Source organism: Mesocricetus auratus, unplaced genomic scaffold, assembly GCF_017639785.1.
Source record: "Mesocricetus auratus isolate SY011 unplaced genomic scaffold, BCM_Maur_2.0 Super-Scaffold_100010, whole genome shotgun sequence".
NCBI lineage: Eukaryota > Metazoa > Chordata > Mammalia > Rodentia > Cricetidae > Mesocricetus > Mesocricetus auratus.
The window spans coordinates 82,163,455-82,185,681 of record NW_024429194.1 but is presented as its reverse complement, the minus strand read 5'-3'; the positions used below and the strand labels follow the sequence as shown (position 1 = coordinate 82,185,681).

The window sequence follows — 22,227 nt, the reverse complement described above, 5'->3', positions numbered from 1 at the left end:
CCCATCAGATTTCCGGTAGGGAGAAAACACGGGGGAATTGGAAAGAATGGCTGTTTCTTACCCGTCAAGAAGGGGAGTGGGAGTGGGGGATGGGGGTGATGGTGTGTTTGGAGGAGCGGGGGGGGGGGGGGGGGAGAAGACAGACAAGCTCAATGTTTGTGATATTAAATGTCAGACAGAACCTGAAAAGCCCAGCCACCCAGATGTTTTTTCAATATCCAGATGTCTGGCAAGGAGCAGACTATGCGCCCTCCCGGGAGGCCCGCAGCATTTCGGCTTTGACCTCAGGTCGACAGTGAATTCTCACTGCCACGAGCTATGCACCCTGTATCCTCCCATCACCCACTCTCAGGGGTGGGATTTCCTTTTTCTTCAAAATCTTTACACATGGATGGTGGGGGTAACCAGGTCCAGGTTTTTAAAAGCTGCTGAAGCTGTGATTTGAAAAGTTCAGTCCTTGGAATTAGCTTCCAGAGAGTACACTGTGTAAGCCAAAAGGAGGGGGGAAATCCCTCAGCCAACACACACACACACACACACACACACACACACACACACACACACACACACACACACACCATATGTGACTCTTAAGCCATAGGACTTAAAACCCAAAACAAAACCAGCGAGGCTGTGAACAAGGACTCCGGCTGACACTGAGAAGAGAGGGAGCCTCCCCCAAGAGCACACCTCCCCCAAATCAGAAAAACACACCAACAGCTTTGTTCTTCCTGACAAAGCCCTTGCTTTCAAGGCACCGACAGTTGCCAACAAAAGCACAGGGTAGAACTAATTTACACTCCAACTAGGGCTTCCAGGAGTCATAAAATATGGGAATGGAATTGGCTTGGCTAAGGAAACTGCCTCCCCACCACTGCAGCGGGACCCCTCAGGCCTCAGACAGGGCAGGTCGTGGCCTCCTGGTGGCCTGGCCACGTGCCCCACTGAGGCTACCTCCCAGATCTGTGACATCACAGCTAATTGCTTCTGTAAATGAGCCAGGAACTGCAGGCCCCTCAGGGCCACAGCCCAGGGACTTCCACAGAGACGCTGAGGACAAGCAGCTGTGGAGGGACACAGCTCCAATTAAACCAGAGTCCTCAGATGGCAAGCCAAAGGGGGTGGCCAAGAGGACAGTGGCTGGCAGAAGGCAGAAGGAAGCCAGTTGGGGCTCAGGGATAAAGGTGGGGGCTTTGCGCCCACCTATAACAGCCCATATATTTTGCAGATGAGGAAAGGGGGTTGAGTGGCCTGCCCAAGGTCACCCAGCTAATTAAGGGGACAGCCAATACCAAAGAAGAGAAACCACAGGTCTGCCACTGTATAGCTCTTCCTGAATGCTATCTAATTTAATCCTCACAACAGCCTTTGAGGGGGGGAGGGGGATTACCATTAACCTCTGTGTCTACAAGAACCAATAGAAGAGCAGAGAGAGGTTAAGTCATTTGCCCAAGGTTACACAGCTCCTCATTAACAGAACTTGGCCTGAACTTGTGATTCTGAATCCAGTGCTTGCTGCTGGGCAGGAGGGGGTAGTTGAGGTTTAGCTGGGAGTAGTGAATGATTTAAATGCACGTTTAAAATGCTGGTGATCTCCACAGAACAGAAGGGAGTAAATCACTGCAAATTAATTTTTTTAAAGCTAATCCAGGCAGGAGGGCTGGCCAGGGAGGAGGGTGGGAGTCTGCTTTGATTCTGTCCCTGGCAGAGCCTGAAGAAAGTATGGAGATGGGCTCTCTCGCCATGTGTGCCTGCTCAAGTCCCTGAAGTGGGCTGGGCTGGAGGGACAGTCAGTAAAAGCTCCCCCAGGCACCTGCCATGGTAAAGGTGCCAGAAGCACAGGTCTACCGGGCACGGGAGCCATGAAAAATCAAATTACAGCCAGTTCTTCTAAGCAGGGTTCCTGCTCTGCAGCCAAGAGTTTCAGTGATCTATGCGTCACTTACGCAGCCCTGTTTAGGGGTCTGACTGACTCTGGGTAAGGGAAGCTGTTTGGGTTCCTCCTGTCTACAAGAGTGGTACAGGTCATCGTAGCCCTGTAACCTAGCCATCTGGGGGCCCTCACTGGTCACTTGTCACTAGCTTCTCTCAGAGAAGTGCTTAAGGAAACTGCATGCAAGAAGTAGCAAAGGAGGGGCTGGCCTGAGCCCAGGGGCTGGGATAGGAGCTCTCCCGGACATCCCCTGGTGAGGTGCCTCAACCCTGGGTCAGCCTCGGTGTTGCTGTGGGCAGTCTGTACCTGTTTCTCCTGCTCTTTCCCTCACCAGGTCTGCTGGCTTCTTTTACTTGGTTTCTATGAGCATGATGTGGGGTGATGGAGCCCTGGCCTCCAGCCAGGAGAAAGGAGAAAAATTCCTGCACACCTGTCTGGCTGAACAACCCCATTTTCCTTGGGAGCGTTTAGCTGCCCAGTAACTTTGTTTCCACCCAGTAGAGATCTGGCGACTTCCTTCACCCCACTTCTGCTTAATGCTGATAACAAACATTAACCATATTGTCTATGTGGGGAGTCATCTCAGACTACAGGAGTCTCTCAGCATGAACTATCAAGTCAGAGAAGCCTTCCTGGAGGCGGTGACAATGGTCCTTGGGGCCTAGGGTACATGAGGAGCATAACACCTCTTTCTGTCAGGCCTACAGAGAGGCCCTCTTTGACAGCCACCCAAGCTGCCTCCCATCCTCTTCCTGTGTGTTGTTTCTCATTGTGTCTCTGCACCAGTCTGGAATCCCTGTGAGGAATGAGACTCTTAGTCGATGCTCCAATGCCCATGGCTAACCCATGGCACATGTTTGGTTTGATTTTAATCAACAGAATAAACAGGGCTGTCGGGATGGCTAAGCAGGTAAAAAGTGTTTGCAGTCAAGCACAAGGACCTGAGTTCAATCCCAGCAAGGGTTAAAAAGAAGGAGAAGGAAGAGGAAAAGGAGGAGGCCTAGGTTCAGTTCCCAGCACCCACATCAGGTGGCTCACAACTTCCTATAACTCCCATTCCAGGGTATCTGATGCCCTCTGGCCTCTATGGTTACCTGCTTGTACCTCATGCACACAAACTCATAAAGGCACATAAATTTAAAACAGTATGTAATGATTTTTCAGCCATATTCTTCCTGTGTAGCCTTAGCTGTCATGGCACTAACTAGGCAGACCAAGCTGACTTCAAATTCACAGAGCTTGGGCTGAACAGATGGCTCAGAGGTTAAGAGCACTGACTGCTCTTCCAGAGGTCCTGAGTTCAATTCCCAGCAAACACATGGTGGCTCACAAACATCTATAATTCATGGCATGTAGACAGAACACTGTATATGTAATAAATAGATAAATCTTAAAAAAAATTCACGCCGGGCGGTGGTGACACACGCCTTTAATCCCAGCACTTGGGAGGCAGAGGCAGGTGGATCTCTGTGAGTTCGAGACCAGCCTGATCTACAGAGCGAGTTCCAGGACAGCCACCAAAGCCATAGAGAAACCCTGTCTCGAAAAAAAAATCACAGAGATCTTCCTGCTTCTGTCTCTTGAATGCTGATGTTAAAGACATATGCCACCATGCCTGGCAATAAATCTTTTTTGAAAGAATAAACAATACATGCAAAGGTCCCATAGGGACAAAAGATTCAGAAGGTGATAAAAAATGAGCCCAAGCCTCCCCCCAAATCACCCTAGACAAGTCGGTATCTGTATCTCCTCTCCAGCAGGCTCCCTTCCTCTCTCCTCTGGGTCAAAGTGACTTTCTTCCCTTATAGAAGGGTATCACTAATTCCCTACCCCATTTGGTCTGCCTCAGGCGTGGCACCTTTGGGGAAGAATAAGATAAACATTAGTGTTCCATACCAGAACTCTCTGCTATTAGCCTCCATTCTTCCCTTTATCCAAGCTACAGGGTCACCTGAGCGACAGAGGCAATGACAAGCAAAACCAGGAATCCCAACCCAAACGCCATCCCTCTGTCCCATCTACATCTCCCCAGCCGCCCCCCCCCCAAAGCCAGGCCGTTTCTCCTCTCTGAAGCTGAGTGGAAAGAGAAAAGCAGCCAGAATACATGGTGTTAGAACTGCCTTCCTACTCCCAGAGTGGGATGGGCACCAAGTTATTCTCTTTGCCCTCAGTTTCCTCATAGGAGAGACAGACACTTCGGATGCAGCGGACGAACACGACAGAGCAGATCGGCGGCATCAACGCATCCCCTGCCCTGGTCTTGCTGCCCTAGGGGAAAGGGAATTACTGAACTTGACACTTAGAGCTCCTTCCCGCACAAGTCGCCTTCGCTTGGGGCAAGGCAGCTGGGCGGTGATGGAAAGCCTGCGCTCCTGGGGACACCGCGGGGTCTGTGCGTGTGTGCGAGCTGCCCCTTCCCAGCCGTGAGCTGCTCAGTGCACTCCAGCAAACTTTCCAGCGGCGTCCACACCTGCCCGGGGCTCTGCGGCGCCACAAACCACCAGCGCGAGTCCACAGCCTTTCCAGCTCCCGGGTCGCAGGAGATCCCAGCTCGGCATCACCACCACACACTCTCCAGACACGGAGAACCAAAGCCTTGGGGATCAGTCTGGCCGCGCTCCAGACCTCCCCGGAGCCTCCTCCGCACCACCTGCGCTCATCTACACCGCCTCGGGGGCCCTTAGGTCTCGGTTGCGTCTACACCGCTTCGGCAATCTCCGGGTCAACACCGCCCAGCACAAGAGCGATGCCCTCAAGGTTCACCCGATGCCTCATCCCAGTGCTTACCTTGCTCGCGTGCTCACGCTCCTGTCCTGGTTGTACCTTCTGGTTCACACATTTTGCAATCCTGTCATTGGGGAAAGGAATCCTTGTAATCCTCCTGAAGCCACGTGGCTGTTTGCCCCAAACTCCCCCCCCCCTTTTTTTTTCTTTTTTCTTTTTTTTTTTTTTTCTTTTAGGACAATACTCGGCCCCAACGGCCGCTGGCCGCGGGACTCCAAGCAGACGCAGCTGGCCGCGGGGGGCGTGTCCCTGGGCGGAGAGAGGGCGTGTCTTGGGCGGGCGAGGCGGAGTCTCTTGCCCCGGCCTCCCTCCGCCAGGAAATCGTGGCCTGCGACCAAGGCTCCTGTTCCAAGCTTATGATTGGTCAGCCCGCCCGCGATGCTGATGCCTAATTGGCTGAGACGAAGAAGGCTCAGAGGTGGTGGTGGTGTGTAGGTTTTATTCTTTGCCTCTTCCCTGAGGCGGCCGCTGCTCTGTGGGTCCCTCCTGAACTCTGCAGTCCTCTCCTCTGCCTCTGTGTTCCCAATCATAGCACTTAATCCCGCCCCGAATGACTACTGCATTTCTTTGTCCTTCCCTACCAAATGGTTCCTTGAGGTCAGGACTCGAGGTTTATACTGCCCAGTAGTGTATCCACAGTGCCAAACACATGCGTTGATTACATTAACAGAAAATGTGCCCATGAGTTTTTGGAGTTATCTTTAGCGCTGGTAACAGTCTTGGGGGGAAATAGGTATAGAGAAATGCAGTCACCTGGGAGGTATAGAGAAATGCAGTCACCTGAGAAAGGGAGCGACAGGGCTAATTGTGGTTGCACATAGGACTATGTGTAGGCTCCAGCTTTGTATCCAGCAGTACCTTATGTGGTATCAAAACCTGCTTCTCGTGTGTCGAGTGTTGGACTAGAACAGGGAGTGGAATGCGCTGTCCCTAGCGCTGTGCTTGGCAGCCAAATGATGTAGCTCCTGCCTCCATGCTAACATCCTAGTACCTGCTCAACCCAGTCTGTATTGTCAGTCTCTGACAGTTTGGGCATGGTGCCCTGTGCCAAGGGGAAGCCACAAGAATGATCAAACCATGGGCAAAAGACTTGAGCCTGGATGCTGATCTTTAGTGGTGATGTCCTTGGGGAATCACTGAAAGGTTTTTTGTTTGTTTGTTTGTTTGTTTTGATTGAGGTGTGGTTTCTGATATGAGATTGGGAAAGGGCTTCCCTGACAAAGGAGTGTGTAGGAGCTGCTCCTGGTGTTGGATCATGGTGGGTTAATGGACCAGAAAAATGCTCCGGGGGAGTCTGTTTCCTGCGTAATGTGAAGCCAGAGTCCAGCATGCAGAAAGGCTGGCTTGGTGACTGATGAATGAGTGTGCCTTGTGTCTGTGACTCCACAGGGCCTTCCTATAAAGACACCAGTTGTTGAATTTAGGGCCTACCCTAATCCAGGGTAACCTCACTTGGGTCAGTTATACTGTAAGAGCTGATTTCCAAACCAGGATCATTCCTACCTTTCCTTTGGATCTGAGAACAGCAAGAGCAGAAGCCAAGTCTGCAGGGGACACACGCCCTTCCCAGCCGTCCACTGCTCTCTCTTGAGTTGACCTCCAGCTCATTTCTCATCTTGGAACCTGGTGACTGCTGCCTACCCAAACCCCAGAAGATAGGCCGCCCTCTGAATACCAGGGCCTCTCAGACCTTCCAGCCAATTATACCATGTGTGCAGTGTGGTGGGCTGAGAAGGACCCCCTGCTGGCCCATCCTCCCACCCACCTCCACCGCCTCCTCCCCACCCCCACCCTAACCAAAGATGGACAGGGACAATTAAAGCTATTTCACAAGCAGCTGGTGATTAATCGCCAAGTTAATTAAAGAGGCAGTAATTGCACTCCTGTTTCAGAGGTGGGAATGATGTCTTGGGCAGGGAATGGGTGGTCAGTTTAGGTCTGTCTCTCTGAGAAGGTGGAGCCAGCTAGGCATGAAGAAAAACAAGTGGTATATTTTAGAAGTGGATGCTTCCACCATAGCCAAAATGTTATTTGACATAGTCGGGCGGTGAGCCTAAGTGTTTATTCTTGCACATTTCCGCATCTTTGAAATATTTCAATAACGATGAGGGGGGAGCCCGCTCAGGGGAAGGTTACATATTTCTAAACTCTAGTTCCAGATTTATAAATGACCTCAAATACCAGTGTGCCTCAATTTACACAATGGAGAGGCCTTTAAAATTATGTGCAAATCGAATCCCGTTTGCCCACCCAGTACATCTTAAGGCTGCTGATGCTCCGTCTTCATTTCTGATTGATTTTCCCTGGCAGAGGCACCAAATTCGTTGCTTTAAGTGTCAGGCTCTCCCTGTCAAGTAGTTAATGACCTACAAAGCACTTAAACCGCACTGGAAGAGATGCTATTTGGAGGCATCCCGCTGTGTCCCCTCTCCTATTGTCAGTAATCACCCCTCATTCATTTGCTCTTATTGGTTTGGAATTTGCTCTCGGCTTTCCCTAAAGCCAAGGCCCTCCAGAGAGAGTCCAAGTCTTCAGGAGCTCAGATGGGTGCTGGGGTTAGCGTCCAGGGACTGCTGCAGTGGGAGTGCCTTGTTCTCCCCAACCTGGGGGAACTCAGGCATTGAACTGTTCCTCTCCATGTCTCAGTTCTCCTCACTATGATGTCCCAGGCACCAACCTGTCTTTAAGCAACTGGTGAGGGAGGGAGGAAGAGAAGAGGACCAAGGTCAGAGTGAGCAGAGGAGGTGGTAGAGATGGCCTGCAAATCCAGAGCCAGTAGGAAACATCCCTAGGTAGGGGAGCCAGGCAAGACACACACACACACACACACACACACACACACACACACACACACACACACACACACTGTGGGTGAGAAAAGCTGGTGAGCTTCAACCAGAAGGGAAAACACATTTGCTTTCTGTGGCTGTTGTGACCAATTACTGCAAATATGGCTTAAAGCAACACACATTCTTTTACTAGTTAGGGGTTGAAATCCAAAGCCTCATCAATGCAAAGAAGGCAAGTGATGTGTACAACCATACTCCTCTTGGGGCTTTAAGGGGAACCCATGTCATGGCCCTTTTCACCTTTGAGAGTCGCCTTTCCTGACCATGGCCCCTTCCTCCATCCTCAGACCCAGCATCTCCTACCCTCCCTCTCCACGTTGCTCACCTCATACCCTCTTCCCTGAGCCTTTAACCATCCCGAGTACCCTTCTCATGAGGACATTTGTGACTCTCAAAATCCAGGGTTGTCTCTGCATCTCAGAGACTCAATCCCACCTGCTATGTAAGGAGCATCACAGGCTCCCAGGATTAGGATGGGGACATCTTGGGAGGACACAGAAGTCCACTCAGCAAAGTAGTCTGCGTCATGGGTTCTGAAGCCATGCTGGGGCTTGAGTCTCTGTTGTAACACCCACTGGTTAGGCTGCCTTGGGTAAGTTGTTTTATCTCTTGAAGCCTCAGCTTCCTTACCCATAAAATGGACTCAGTGCTTGTTGCCTGATGACAAAATTAGCTATGAGGTAGAGGGAACTTCCTACCAGAGAAGAGGCTGAGAGAAGTCCTTCTGAGGAAGGACAGAAACGGAGGCAAGGCATGGCAGACTGGAGTGAAGGGGGCAGCATCAGCTTCAAGGGAGGAGTGTGCCCTCACCTTTCATACACAAATTCTGTCCTGGGAGTGACAGAGAGGAGACATAGAATGTGTCTCAACAGGGTTGGACTTGTGTCATTGTGCTGAAGTCTTTTTGTTTGTTTGTTTTTCGAAACAGGGTTGCTCTGTGTTGCTTTGGAGGCTGTCCTGGAACTCGATCTGTAGACCAGGCTGACCTCCAACTCACAGAGATCCACCTGCCTCTGCCTCCCGAGTGTTGGGACTAAAGGCATGTGCCACCACTGCCCACGTGGCTGTGTTGAAGTCTTATTCACTTACCATAAGCTTCATTCTCTCCAGTGAATCTCTCTCAGTGGTCTTCACCATACAACACAAGGCTGTATAAATACCACCGCTGGATTACTCTAGAACATTCTCATGAGCCTGTGAAGAGATCCCATACTCACCGGGCATCCCCTAAAGCAGGGTAGTATAGGCAGGAATTCCCTAAAGGTCTCTATGGACCTAAACCTAGAAGGAAGACAGGACTGTCTGAGCTCTGCAATGTGGGTTAGTAATTCAGCCTTTGGGCTAGACCAGCCTGCAGTGGATAATTCCCTCCCTGCCTCACCCCTGACTTCCTCACTTTGTCGTTGGAGACAAAGATAACCTACCACACCAGTGTACAGGACTGAGGGAAGGCCCACATGCTGGCGTTAGTCGTGTTCCACCACGCCTGGTTTATGTGGTGATCAAGCCCAGGGCTTTGAGAAGTCTAGGCAGGCTCTACCAACGCAACCACTCCCCAGTCCCACATGTTCCACTTTCCTTTCTGGGTCTGGTGCCCTGACTCTGGAGCATGCCCATTTCTCTAGGACTCAACTGCTCATCAGAGAAGCCAGCAGCCCTCCTGGCTCCACCACAGTACACGAGAATCAGAGTCACTGCCCAGAGAGGCTGAGGGGCTTCTGCAGGAGGGGGCGGGGCACGGCTGGGTCCTGCTCTTTGCCTCCCATACCCATTCAGTCACCCTGGGGTGGCTGTGGTTCTACCAGAACTCAGGGATTCCGGAAGGGTTTCTCCAGTGTCCCCATCCTCTGCACGACCCCCCGACTCAGTATGACTAATAACTAGGAGAATCCTAGGTCTTTTATGCCAAGGGACCTCACCTATAGGCTGGAAGAGAGGCCATCTGGTGAAGTGAGAGTGTGTGGACATCACTGAGCCATCTGAGGCTGCCCCTGGCAGTGACAGAGGCTTCTGGGAGCAATTAGCAGAACTGCACTTACAGGCCTCACGGCCCCTGATCTAGTGTGCCAAATGACATCACCAGAGCCTCTTGTGAGCTGATGGTTTTGAGCACTGCTGGCCTGTCCCCTTCGGCTGGACCTAGAGCCACCAGGCAGGCGGTACCGCCACCTCCAGAACCCCTGTATGTTTATTGTAGGGACTCTTCCTGGGTGGGGATGTCCCAACATGCCCATCTCAATTCTCATGTATGCAAAATGGTTACATTTCATGAATTCAATTTCTACTTCCTAGGAACTGGAAAAAAAAATGCTCCCTTTTCAGCAAGAACAGGCCCTGAGAGAGGCCAGTATAGGAAAGGATTCATTTACTCTTTAAACAAACGACTCTTGAGCCTGGAGCAGAAGTCAGGGTCCAGACAAAGAGACACAAGCGAGGCTCTTCTGCGCTGGGAAGCTTAGGGCCTCCTAGGGGAGCCCGGGTGTGTGTGAACTGATTTAATATGAGGTGATGAAGAACAAATGAACCACCTGGTGGGGGGAGGGGCTTAGGGAAGCTCCACAGAAAAGGGATTCTGCACATCCTCCTCTTCAAGCAAGAATAGGATGCGGGGCCTTGGCAGAGGATGGGGGCACACAGAGGTGTGGCCTTGGGTCAGACTTGAAGTGACTTTAGGCCAATGACAGCTGATCCGGCAGGAGCACCCCGCCCCTACCCCCACCCCCAGCAGAGTTGCATACAGGTAGGCAGGCTTGAAATCACTATGAAGTAGAGGACCTTGAATTTCTTTAAAATGTTAAAAATCACGTTTTATTGTGTGTGTGACTGAGCGTGTGCATGTATGAGTATGCCAGAACATTCATACAGAGGTCAGAGAACAACGGGGGGGGTGGTCAGTTCTCTCCTTCCGTGACGTGGGTCTCAGGGGTCTCAGGATGGAAATTCATATGGTCAGCGTTGGCCGAAAGCCTCTTTACTCACTGAGATATCTCATTGGCTGTGATCTTGAACTTCTGATCCCCCTACCTCCAATTCCTGAGTGCTGGAATGCCAGGTTTATGTCGTCATGGTACCAGGAATCAAACCCAGGGCTTTGTACATCCTAGGCATGTACTCTTCCAAAGGGGCTATCACCCAGCCCAGGACCATCTATTCTAACCCCATCTTCAGCAAAGGGTCTGGAACATATTTAGGTCTGACAGATGTTGAAAGGCTGATGGGTGGAAAGAAGCCTGAGTGCTGGCAAGTGAATCAAGTATCAATCTTGCACTTAGCAGAGGCACATTGTGAGTCACCTTTGGCTACGGTGATGCCCAGTTCTACCAGCATCATTTGTTGAAAAGACCATTCTAACTGGTTGAAGGAACTTGTCCCCTTTGTTACAACAAATTTGGCTATAAAGTACTGCAGGTGATGAGCTTAACGCAGCCAGATCTGAGCTATAGAAATATTGATTTGGTGCAGAATCCGGAAGGTCTGACAGGGAGGAGGCTAACGAGGCCAAGGAAAGGGAGTCTGAGGAGAAAAGCAGTCCCCAGATAATCCCAGGCCCGTGGTGGAGTGACTGTGCTCTCGTCTAAGGCAAGGGGGTTAGCCACAATCCTTCCATAGAGCCTGAGGACGGGGAAGGAGGCGGCCACAAAGCAAAAGTCAAGACTGCTGGGCCCCCAAAGGTCCACAGAGAGGTAAAACAAATCCCACCCCAGACATAGTCACTTGCAAAGTAAGTTTTCAGGCAATGAGAGGGTTGTAAAGGCAGGGCAGTGCCAATTACAGCATTATTATCCCGGACTATGAAGCTCCTGAGAGGCCGCTCAGGCTTCCAGGCATGCTGTGCCTGGGAATTTCTAGGGGCCATCTGGGATCCCAGTGTCCAAGCTACCAGGTACAGGCTGCTAGACAAATATAACTCCAGGACCTGCAGTGACCTGCCTCCGTTTCACCAAGGATACAGACCACCAGGAGGTTGACCTACCTCCTCTCCCCTCCCCACCCCTCATCCCCCACTCCCACCCCTCATCCCTCACTCACCCCCCTCCCCGCAACACACGGAGTGGGAGGAGGAAGGGAGGAGGACAGAGGGAAAGAATATAGATATGGACCATCTCTGCAGGGGCTTTGAGTGGGCTTCCCCAGCATCAGGTCCCTTTTTTGTTTCTTTGTTTGTTTTTAAAAGATTTATTTACTATGTACACACTGTTCTGCCTGCAGGTCAAGGGAGGACACCAGGTCTTATTATAGACAGTTGTGAGCCATCATGTGGTTGCTGGGAACTGAACTCAGGACCTCTGGAAGAGCAGTCAGTGCTCTTAACCTCTGAGCCATCTCTCCAGCCCCCAAGGCCCCTTGATAACTCTTTCTTTTCTGTCCCTACCATGATATCACTCCTTGGCCTGACCCATGGAGCCATGCTCACATTTGGAGCCAGCACAGAGTTGCCCTGTTTCTTCTGGGCTTGTCCTGTCAGCTTTTCTCAACAGTAGGTTCTGCTCTGGTAAAACAGAAAAATCAGCCACCCACCCCACCCCTCACCCTCCTACACCCCCCCCACACACACCCGATTTACAGGTCTGTTTTCAGAATTAAATGAGATGTTGCAGATAAAAAGTCCAAAACAAATACAAAAAAAAAAAAAAAAAAAAAAACAGTACAACTTCCATGCCTGCCGGTGTCTGTTGAAACAGTAAACCTTCACACCAGGAGCCCCAGGAATCTCTCTTTATCATTTCCCACAGAGAAGGTCCAGCAGGTGTAGTCCAGGTGGTGGATGGGAGGCTGTTCCCTGCAATACCTTACAGAGAGGTTGAAAAATCGTAAACAGCTGAAGAGACCATTGATAGGGGCCTGATTAAATTAGGACCATCCGTCTGTGAGTCCTCTGCTGTAATTAGAGTCTGGCAGCATCCACACACTGTCTTAGGCAGATTCCCCACGTGGGGCTTTATGAGCAAAGCCAATGTAAACACCTACAGAATGACTGCACACGCTCTTCAGAACCCTCGCACGAACACCCTCTGCTTCATCCATCCAAATATGTAGATGCGGTTAAAAAAACAACACAAACAGCAAGGGAGAAAGGCCTTCCTGATATCCTGGTTGTAATCCCTAGGGAGGGGACTCAGATGGAGGCAGGGAGGTGGCAGGTGCCTCAGAGCAAATTTCACCTTACTGGAGTTGAAATGTTTTACCACATTCTGTGTCTGTGTCACCTGCTTGTATGCAGAGTGGAAATTCAATGCCAAGCACAGAAAGCAGCACTTGGCGGAGTGCTCAATCAAGGCTCGGGGGCCGTAATTATAACCACAGTTCAAGGAGGAGCCCGCAAAGGTTCACAGAGCCTCACTTCAATGACTCCAGAGTCTCAGTTCAGGGATGAAGCCCCTTCAGTGGGCAAATGACATCCCCAGGCATTTAGGAGGGACAGATTGAAGCCATTCAGCTTGGCTGGGCCGAGGCAATGGCCCACCTCTCCCAGAAGAGCTGTGTGCCAAGAAAACTATTGAACTACATAAAAATCCATCCCTGAAGTCCCAGAGGCATCCTTAGGCTAGAACACGGCCTTTAAATTAGATGGAGGAGGGAAAAAAACGGCAGGTTTTGCCTGTAACTTGATTTCAGGTTAGTGAGAGCTAGTAGCCAAAGAACTAAAGCTGTCCCCAGCAGAGACCACCCACTAAAGTCCTGTGATAGTGACTGTGAGGGACACTCTAGCCCCACTAAGAATCACTGATAACAAGCACATGTTCCCATGGAAACTGCTGCACAGACTCCTCTGGAAATTCTTTCTGGGGGTGGGGGCGGCTCCTGTACCCACTTCCTGGGTTTAGGTTCTAGAGGTGATTTTCTTCTGCAAAGGTTGTGGAAAACTGAGGGGGCTGGCAGGGGCCATCACCTTACAGCCGTTTGCCACTCTTGGGAGTGGCTAAAGGTGGGAAGCCTTAGGGAGTCGCCTGAAGTGTTTCTGATGCCCTAAGGCTCTGAAGAGGCTACCAGGTGACTAGACATCAGAGAGTCAGCAGTCTAGGCTAGGAGAGTGGGCGGAAGTCCCTCCAGGCAGGGACGAGGACTAGCTCCACCAGTGAGATGTCACATGCATCAGCCTTCCTTGAGGATCCAAGGCTTCCCTTCACCTTCCTCATTCAGTCGCCGGCTCTCTCAGTTGCCCTCCCTCTGTGCCCCTTCTGGGGGTGCTGCTGGACCCACAACCATCACCCCCTGCGTCACTCACCTTGTACCCACCTCCTATTCCCAATTGGAGAAGCCCCAATGCCTTCTGAGGAGGGTGCTCCCATTTCCTGAGGAGGCCTGTCTCTCTGCAGACACGCCCCAGTGCCCTAGCAATTCAAATCTAGGAAACACACACTCACCGACCCTACCCTTGGCAGGACCCAGGGACCTCCCTATCTGTCTTTACTACAACATCCTGAGTCGTCTGGATTTTTGCGGGGGAAACCCAGGCCCAGGCAGGCAGACAGTGAGTAATCAAGTCTAAGTTGCTTCTAGGAGATGGAACTGGGTCCTAAGGGGGGTCTTGTGGCCACCCAGCCTGCCTCTCCTCACCCTTGCCAGTCACAGCCTGTCCCCAAGGGGTTCACATTCAGGGACTCCTCCTCCTCCTCCTCCTCCGTCACTGACACCTGCACCCCTCATCCTTGCATCAGCTTGTCTCTTCTGGCTCTCAGGCCTGGGTGGGAGCTCAGTCTTCTGTTGACTACTGGAAAACACAAAACATTCCTCCCCACTTTCTCTAATATGGAATATGGACCCCTTAGGCCCCACCCTGAACCCTGAGCCCTCCTTCTCTTCCTCCTCCTCTCTTCCTGCTCCCTCCCTTCCCAGACCTTTTTCTTGATTGACAGAGCCTTTGGGAACCCCTGCCTCCCACCCCAGGCCCATCTTTGCCCCATCCAGATCTCAGCTACCACACCACTCTGGCGATGTCTGTGTCTCCAGGAGGGGCAATGGATTAGTCTTCCTGGGGCTCCTGGGCCACAGTATCGAGCTGAGATTTTATTGCAAGTGAAGTAGAAGCCACAGCAGGCTTTTCATGGGGAAGGGACAGAAACAGAATAGGCTTTGCCAGGTTCCCTTAGCTGCTTTATAGGTAAGGGACAGTGAAGACTGCTGGAAGACCTGGCTGCTGAGCCCTGAGCCAGGGCACCCCAAGAAGTCAACCAGGCTTCTTCACTCTCCTGAAAGGGCTGAAAACACCTGCGTCCCAGTCAGAGAGTCCAGAGACTGGCCGTAGAGCTTCAGAAGTGGGGAGCACAGCAGCCAAGTGTTTGCTGGCTGAAGTTCCCACCCCAGCGCTGGCCTTCGCCTGCAGGAATCAGGAGCCTGGAGGCCACTCGGTGCCAGGCAGTTTCCCTTCTTCACAGACCGGGAATCAATTAAGCCAGCCTTGAGGAGCACAGACCTTCATTCAGCCTAGCAGTCCATGAGGAGCTTTGCTTGTTCGCAGAGTTAGGGCCTAGGCAGAACCAGGCTTGCTGGCCATCCACTGGGCCCAGAGAAGGCTGGCTGAGCAGGTAGCATGGTTCAGCTGCCAGACACAGGCCTGGCAGGGGTCCCACCGTGTTCTCCTAGGGGCAGGTCTGCCTGTGAACCAAGATGCAGGCTGGGGCCAAGGGAGCCAGGTACGCAGCTCTGCAGAGCATGGCAGTTAGAGGTGGAGAGGTAAAGAGCTGGTGTCCACGAGAGCCCGGTGGGACTGAGGAGCACTTTGTCCACAGGGCCAGGGGAAGAATGGCGCTCTTGGAGGGAACAGACTGAGCAAAAGCCCAGAGATGTGAACTATAGGCTGGCATGCAGATCAGGAGAGCAGACCAGGCCAAGGCAGGAAGAGCAATGTGCAGGTGAGGTGATGACGTGTCCAGCAGGCCCTACTCCCGGCCCAGATCAGGTCCTCGGACAACAGAAGTGGCTCTGGGGTCCTAATCCAAGACAAGGCTTGGAGCCTATAAAAAACTTTTCCTAGAGATTTTCATAGACGAGGTTAAATTCATTGTCTTCCTCAAACCTATTTAGTTTGTCCTGGGAGAGAGAAGAGACGGAGGGGGGAGAAAGGAGAGAGAGAAATATTAGGTAGGAAAAGACAAATTTGAACCAATGTTTATTTGTTTATTGCATTAATCTCACTGTGTAGCCCAGGCTGGCCTTGAATTCCTTGCAATCTTTCTGCTCAGCCTCCTAAGTACTGGAGTGATAGGCGTGAACTACCATGCCTGGCTATGAATTTGCACAAATTTAGTTTTGGTTGGGGGCATGCAGATAGCTTACTGAGTCACTTTGATAGGAAACATGACCTCTGTCCCCAAGCTCACTTCTTCTCCTGCCAGGCCTTTCTATAACTGCCCTCCACCCTCTAGACACACCAGCCTCCCCAGCCACCACACAGACACCCAGTCCCTAACGACTAGAATTCACCCACCCAACAGGTGCATCCTAAGAGTACCAGGGAGCCCTCCACAGGACCTGTCCCTCCACACAGGGCTACCAATATCTCTGCATGCCTTTGGGGCCAGTAGTTTATTCCTTCAGTTTAGGCTTCTAGAAGGCAAGAGTAACTCACTTTCCTGCCTTGACCAGAGCTTGACCTCTGTATAGACATTGACTGAGATTTCATCAGTGGTCCAGGATGGGAGTCCCTGTTTCCAGTTAGAGCCTAGTTCATGGTTTTGAAACCTAGAGATTCAATGAACAGGTCTAGCCTGGGCTGAGGGAGGCAAAGTCCCAATTCCAGTACTACCTGAGGCTTCTCCAACGTTCTGAGGGAACCTCACAGGTCCCCCACACCAGCTGGCTTGACCACACTGCTGCTTTGCAGAGTTCACAGCTCAGGGGCTTGTGTTACTCTTTTGAATTCTGGCAAAGCTGGCAGCTCAGGTCAATATTACTCATCCACTTTACAGATGAGTACACTGAGGTTTAAGAGAGAAAGAGTGACGAAGTAGTGAGTTCAAGGCCCTGTTAAAATAGCAGTCTTGAGTAGGCCAGCCAGAGCTGGCACTAACACTCATCCAGCTCAGACTATACCAGCACACATACCTGGGGCCATCTGGAAGCCTTATGCTCTCAGCACAGTGAGCAATCCTCAAAGAAAGTCTGGGAGGTGAGGATCATTCTGGATCCTCTGATTACAGACCAGGAGACTCAAGCACCTAGAGGTAAGTCCCTCCTCCAAGTACCTACCCCAAGGCTACAGGGCTGCTGAGGGATCAACCAAGTTCAAAGCTACCAGTCCTCCCAGCCACTAGACCAGCTTGTTGGGAAGGGCATCCAACTGCAGGTGAACCAGCTCTGTGGTCTATTAAATTCACACGGCATAGATGAGGGAAGGGTCAGAAAAAAGAAAGAGAGTAGGCTCCATGTCCCCAGGCCCGGGTATACCTTGGAGGAAGGACTTTGGCTAGAGATAGAGCTGCCAGTCTCTGCCTCGATGCAGTCATAGATCTCTGTCTCTCGACGCTGCAGGTCCTGCAGGAAAGAGGGCACCAGCGTCAATGGCATCATGTACATAGAAGTGCAGTCCCTGGGTTCCTGGATCAATACTTCCTGCCTGTTGTTAACCTGATGTGCTGTGGGAGCCCAGGGAAGGGCAGAACCCCTGGGTTGTCCCCATTAAAACTGCCAGTTTTGGCTGGGCGTTGGTGGCTCACGCCTTTAATCCCAGCACTCGGGAGGCAGATGTAGGCGAATTTCTGTGAATTCGAGGTCAGCCTGATCTACAAGCGAGTTCCAGGACAACCCCCAAAGCAATACAGAGAAAAGAGAAACCCTGTCTCGAAAGAAAAAAAAAAACTGCCAGTTTCTGAGCCAACTGTGCTGATTATACAGGATCAACTCTGTCTGTAACTTACTGCTTCTCTCTAGGACCACCAGGAAAGCCCAGCACCAAACTCTATCCAGACTTCCACCTGACTGGTGGAAGGACACACTGTCTCCCACCCTGCCTGCCAGTCCTCAAGTCCTTGCGGCCTCAGCAGCTACAAGCCCCCTGCATGACACCCAGAACCCCTGCTAACTTCTGCCTTCATTCCCTGGCTCAGAGACTGCCTGCGAGGGAATCCCATCTACCCATCCACCTTCTAGGTCTCTTCTTACTCACTATATCCAGATGACCGGGCACCCAGCGGGGTGTTACTCCTCATCTATCAGGCCTTACGCCTTGCTGGAGGATCCCAGAGTCCAACTCCAGAGCTCAGTGTATGCCTCTCTCTCTCCCTAGCCTATCATTATCCCTCCAGCCACCTTTTTCTAGCCATCTAGGCTAGAGTCATTCACCAAATATGCACCCTTGGAAACACATGCTCCCACTCCCCCCTCTGACCATAGCCCTGCAGATCCATGACTCCTCCAGAGAGCTTTCTTGGAACTGGGAAGCTGGGACCCAATCTCTGTGGCTCTCTTAGATCACATCCACGGCACATCTGCATCCTTCCGTAGACTGGGAACCTCTTGGGGACAGGGATCACGCCTGGTTTGCCTGTGGACTCCTGATGAGCATGCCACCACATGAGTGAGCTAGCATCTCGTCTCCCCTACTAGGTGTGTGGCGCTAGTCCACTCTGAAGAGTCTTTAGCGATCAGACCACAGACTCCAAGAGGGTCAGAAGAATCAGGCTTTGAAGTCAGACAAGACCAGGGTCAATTCTTGCCTCTGGTATCTGCTGCCACAGGCAGCTTCTTTGTTGCTCTGTGCCTCAGTTACCTCATCTATAAAATGGAAATTATCACGTCGCGTGAGTAAATAAGAGATTGCACATAAAGAGTCTTGCACAAAGCAAAGTCAGGCAAACAGTCGGTGCTTAGCACACAGTTGTTTGATGACCATCCGGGAAGGCACAGCACTCCCCTTCTCTGCCGCCCCAGCTGGGGTGTTCCGAGCACTAGAACAGAGCTTGCAAAAGCCCAAGCAAGAGGCCTTCCCTTCCCCAGTGCACTTGTCATATGGATGCCGGCTTGTTGCCAAGGAGGCGGTTTCCCTGGCAACAGTCAAGCAGGGGTTGGTGAGGCAGGCTGGAGAGACAGGTGGTGCTCAGAGGCAGGAGGAGGAGGGTTTGAGAAGGAAAGAAAGTGCCCAGAGGTAGCCACGCATGAAAACCTCTGTAATAAACCATTTGGCGCTTTGGAGACCCTAACTTCAAGGGCATCAGATACAGGGGTGGTGAGGCCGTCCGGAGAACTGTCTCTGAGCCGGACAGAGGGTGGGGCCTGGGAGACGATTTTTCCAACCTGCCTCATTTCCAAGGGAAGAGAACTTCCAAGGCCTGTTCTGACCCCCATGGGTCTCTGTGCCTGACCGGAGAACTGGCCTCCTCCCAATACACAGGGCAGGACATGTTGCCCAGTCACACTGCGACACCTTGGACCCTTTCCAGACCTGACAGACACAGGGACCGCAGGTGGTTCCCTCTCTCTCATGTCTCCACTCTTCTGGGCTGCCATAGCAGGTACAAACCCAGAGAAGCCAGGGACTATTACAGCCAGGGAAGGGCACCCTGTTTCTGGCTGCAAAAAGCAAGGGTGGCCATCACTCAGCTGCTGTGGAGTGGAGTCTTTGACAGTCCTGACCTGCTGGCTATATTTGCATTCAGGGTATGACCTGCTGTTCAGGCTGTGAAATGCAGGGTAGAGCCTTGTCAGCAGGACAGTTCTGATCTTCACATCCAGTCCTGTCTTCCTGGCCTCCCTCAACTCTGCACAGCAAAGGCTACACTGGATTAGCCTGGGCTCTGCCAGACTGTCTCCAGGCTAGGCTCTGCTGAGCTCTGTTCCAAGGCAGTCACTTGCCTGACTCAGGTCCTATAGGCCCTTTTACCTCCTGCTGCCCAGTGGGTAGTTACAAATACTCATTAGCCTGGTGGAAGAATTAAGGCCAGCCTCCATGCTGGTTTAGGGCAGTGCAGAGCAAGCAGTCTCAGCCTGTGCCTCCTCTGAGAGTACTGGACATTGAGGTCATGAGCTAGCTCTGAGAATACAGTTTAGAAAGGAGCCGTACAGCCGGGCACCCCAGCTCTGGGTCAGGTGTCACTAATCCACCCCGGGGAAAGATCTCCCAATACTGAATCTGAGTGTTAGCAAAGTCAGATAAGAGTGCTGACTGCTATTTCAGAGGACCTGGGTTCAATTCTCCATACCAACATAGCAGCTCACAACTGTCTGTAACCCCAGTTCCAGGGGATCTGGCACCGAGACATACATGTAGGCAAAACACCAATGTACATAAAAATAAATAGATCTTTTAAAAAAGTTACTTCAGAGCTGGGCGTTGGTGGCGCACGCCTTTAATCCCAGCACTCTGGAGGCAGAGGCAGGCGGATCTCTGTGAGTTCGATGCCAGCCTGGTCTACAGAGAGAGTTTCAGGACAGCCTCCAAAACGATACAGAGAAACCCTGTCTCAGAAAAAAAAAAGTTACTTCAGAGAGGACAAGAGTAAGGCCCTGGAGGGGGCACTGGCAGACAGCAGAGGTGGGGTGGGGTGGGTCTGTAAAGGCTGCTGATGGCCCATTTGCTATAGACATCCCCTCTACTCTGCATCAGGTCTCATAGTGTAAGATGCTCTGGGAGACCAGAGCAGACTTCAGGGCACCAGCCCTGAGCTTGTGCAGGATGAGGAGGGGGCTTGAGGGTGACTGTGACCATCAAAGGAAGAGCTGGGCATGAAGACTTTGGAGAGACACAGAGGGGAGCCAGGGGAGGCTGTTGTGTGTATTATATTATATTATATTATTTTAGAAAGGGCCATCTGAGGACAATGTTGGTATAGGAAGGACTTCTTGGACAGGTAGACAGTGACAGCTTGGAGGTTATAAACAGGGCTCTGAACTTGACCTAGGGTGGAATGGCAACTTCTAAAGGATTGTGGTGGTTTAAAGAATTGCTTCTGTAGGCATAGTCATGTATACTTTTAATCCTAGCACTTGGGAGACAGAGGCAAGTAAATCTCTGTGAGTTCAAGACCGGCCTGTTCTACATAGTGAGGTCCAGGCCAGCCAAGTGAGACTGTCTCAAAACAAAATGAAACAAACAAAAAACCCCACATTGCTTCACTACCTCCACCTGCAAGAATAGGAAGGGAGTCTGGCCTGAGTGGCTGAGAAAAGCCAGCATTTCCCCCAGGATGAGGATGTTAGGAGGAGGAACACACAGTGACTGCAGATTTGGAGTTTGGCTGGGAATTGCAAATGAGACATCTCCATAGAGCTGGGTCCAAGGCTCAGAGCTGTATGAGACATAAGCTTGGGCTGGTCCAGCCGTGGATGTGCTCAGAACCCTTCCCAATGAGATCACTCAGGGGTGGGAAATAATAAAAGAGGACAGGGGTCCCAGGGCTAAACCCCAATGTCTACACCAGTGTTTGGAGGTTAGAGTTCCAGTTCCCCCGGAGGAATCAGTGAGTGGGGGCTGAGGAGGTGTGTCGGTGAATCAGGGAAGGACCAAGGAACAATGAAATGTTCTAGACTCTAGGAGGAGAGAGCACTCATCGCTGTCAGAAGCTGCCGAGTCATCGAGGGACCAGAGGTCCCAGAACTGCCTGCCACCACAGTGACTGCGGAGAAGAGCTCTGGTGAAGGGTGGCATCAGGACTAGTCAGCCAGAAAGGAGCTCGGAGGGCTGGGAGACGCCCTTGCCACACAAGTGTACAGACCTGGGTTCAAATCTCCAGAATTCATATGAAACCAGATGCAAGTAGTGCCTGTCTGCTATCCCGCTACTCCTACAGTAAGAGGGGAGGCAGAGACCCGAGAAACCCTGGAAACTCACAGGCCAGCTAGCCTGGAGTATGCAGCAGTAACACAAAGAGACCCTGTCTCAACTAAGGTAGAAAGCGAGACCAATGTCCCAGGTTGTCCTCTGACTTCCACACCCATGCTGGACACATGTGTTTGTTTGTTTTGTTTTTTGAGACAGGGTTTCTCTGTAACTATGGAGACTGTCCTGGAACTCTGTAGACCAGGCTGACCTTGAACAAAGATCCGCCTGCCTCTGCCTCCAGGGTGTTGGGATTAAAGGCGTGGGCCACTACCGTCCAGCTATTGACACTTCAACACATTTAAATCCACACTCACGTATACAGATAGTATGCACACACAAGCATACACAGATTTTTTGTTTTGTTTTTCGAGACAGGGTTTCTCTGTATTGGTTTGGAGGCTGTCCTGGAACTAGCTCTGTAGACCAGGCTGGCCTCGAACTCACAGATATCTGCCTGCCTTCCGAGTGCTGGGATTAAAGGCGTGAGCCACCAACGCCCGGCCAGATTTTTTTTTAAATGTCAAATTAAAAAAATCCAGAAAAGGCACTGTGGGCGTTCTGTCATCTGTGGAGAAGGGAGGGCAGCTGAGGGGACACAGTTCAAGAAGAGGATTTTAAGACAGAAGGAATCATAATGTGCTGGGAGCTGCAAAGGCAATGCAGGTTGACTCACCCTGCATTAATCATCACAGGGCCAAGCCTCAGAAGGTTTAAGTAGTAGAATCAGCAAGTTCCAGATCAGCCTGGGTTAACACAATGAGGCCCTGTCAAAGGCAATACAAGCACGAGGCTTTGCTTCCCTGGGGCTGGCCCATCTAAAAACTTCAATAGGTCAGGTTTCTAAACACAAGCGGGGGGTGGTGGTGGTGGTGGTGGTGGTGGTGGTTGTGGTGGTGGTGGTACAG

At 51.5% G+C, this 22,227-nt stretch overlaps 2 protein-coding genes across 3 annotated transcripts in view; both read right to left on the bottom strand.

Annotated features, from left to right (window-relative positions):
* The window catches only part of Tcf20 (transcription factor 20), a 162,470-nt gene extending 157,607 nt beyond the window's left edge, over nucleotides 1–4,863 (bottom strand). Inside the window, exon 1 of the mRNA XM_021225408.2 lies at nucleotides 4,721–4,863. The gene's annotated coding sequence lies outside the window, so the exon portion shown is untranslated. The remainder of the gene's footprint in view (nucleotides 1–4,720) is intronic.
* A 9,691-nt stretch (nucleotides 4,864–14,554) lies between these two features.
* The window catches only part of Nfam1 (NFAT activating protein with ITAM motif 1), a 42,389-nt gene continuing 34,716 nt past the window's right edge, over nucleotides 14,555–22,227 (bottom strand). For both annotated transcript variants that reach the window (XM_040754093.1, XM_013111134.3), the window contains exons 5-6: nucleotides 16,954–17,040; nucleotides 14,555–15,597 (exon numbers count right to left, since the gene is read on the bottom strand). In XM_040754093.1, coding sequence (XP_040610027.1) covers nucleotides 15,538–15,597; nucleotides 16,954–17,040 — 147 coding nt within the window. In that variant the 3' untranslated portion in view covers nucleotides 14,555–15,537. The remainder of the gene's footprint in view (nucleotides 15,598–16,953; nucleotides 17,041–22,227) is intronic.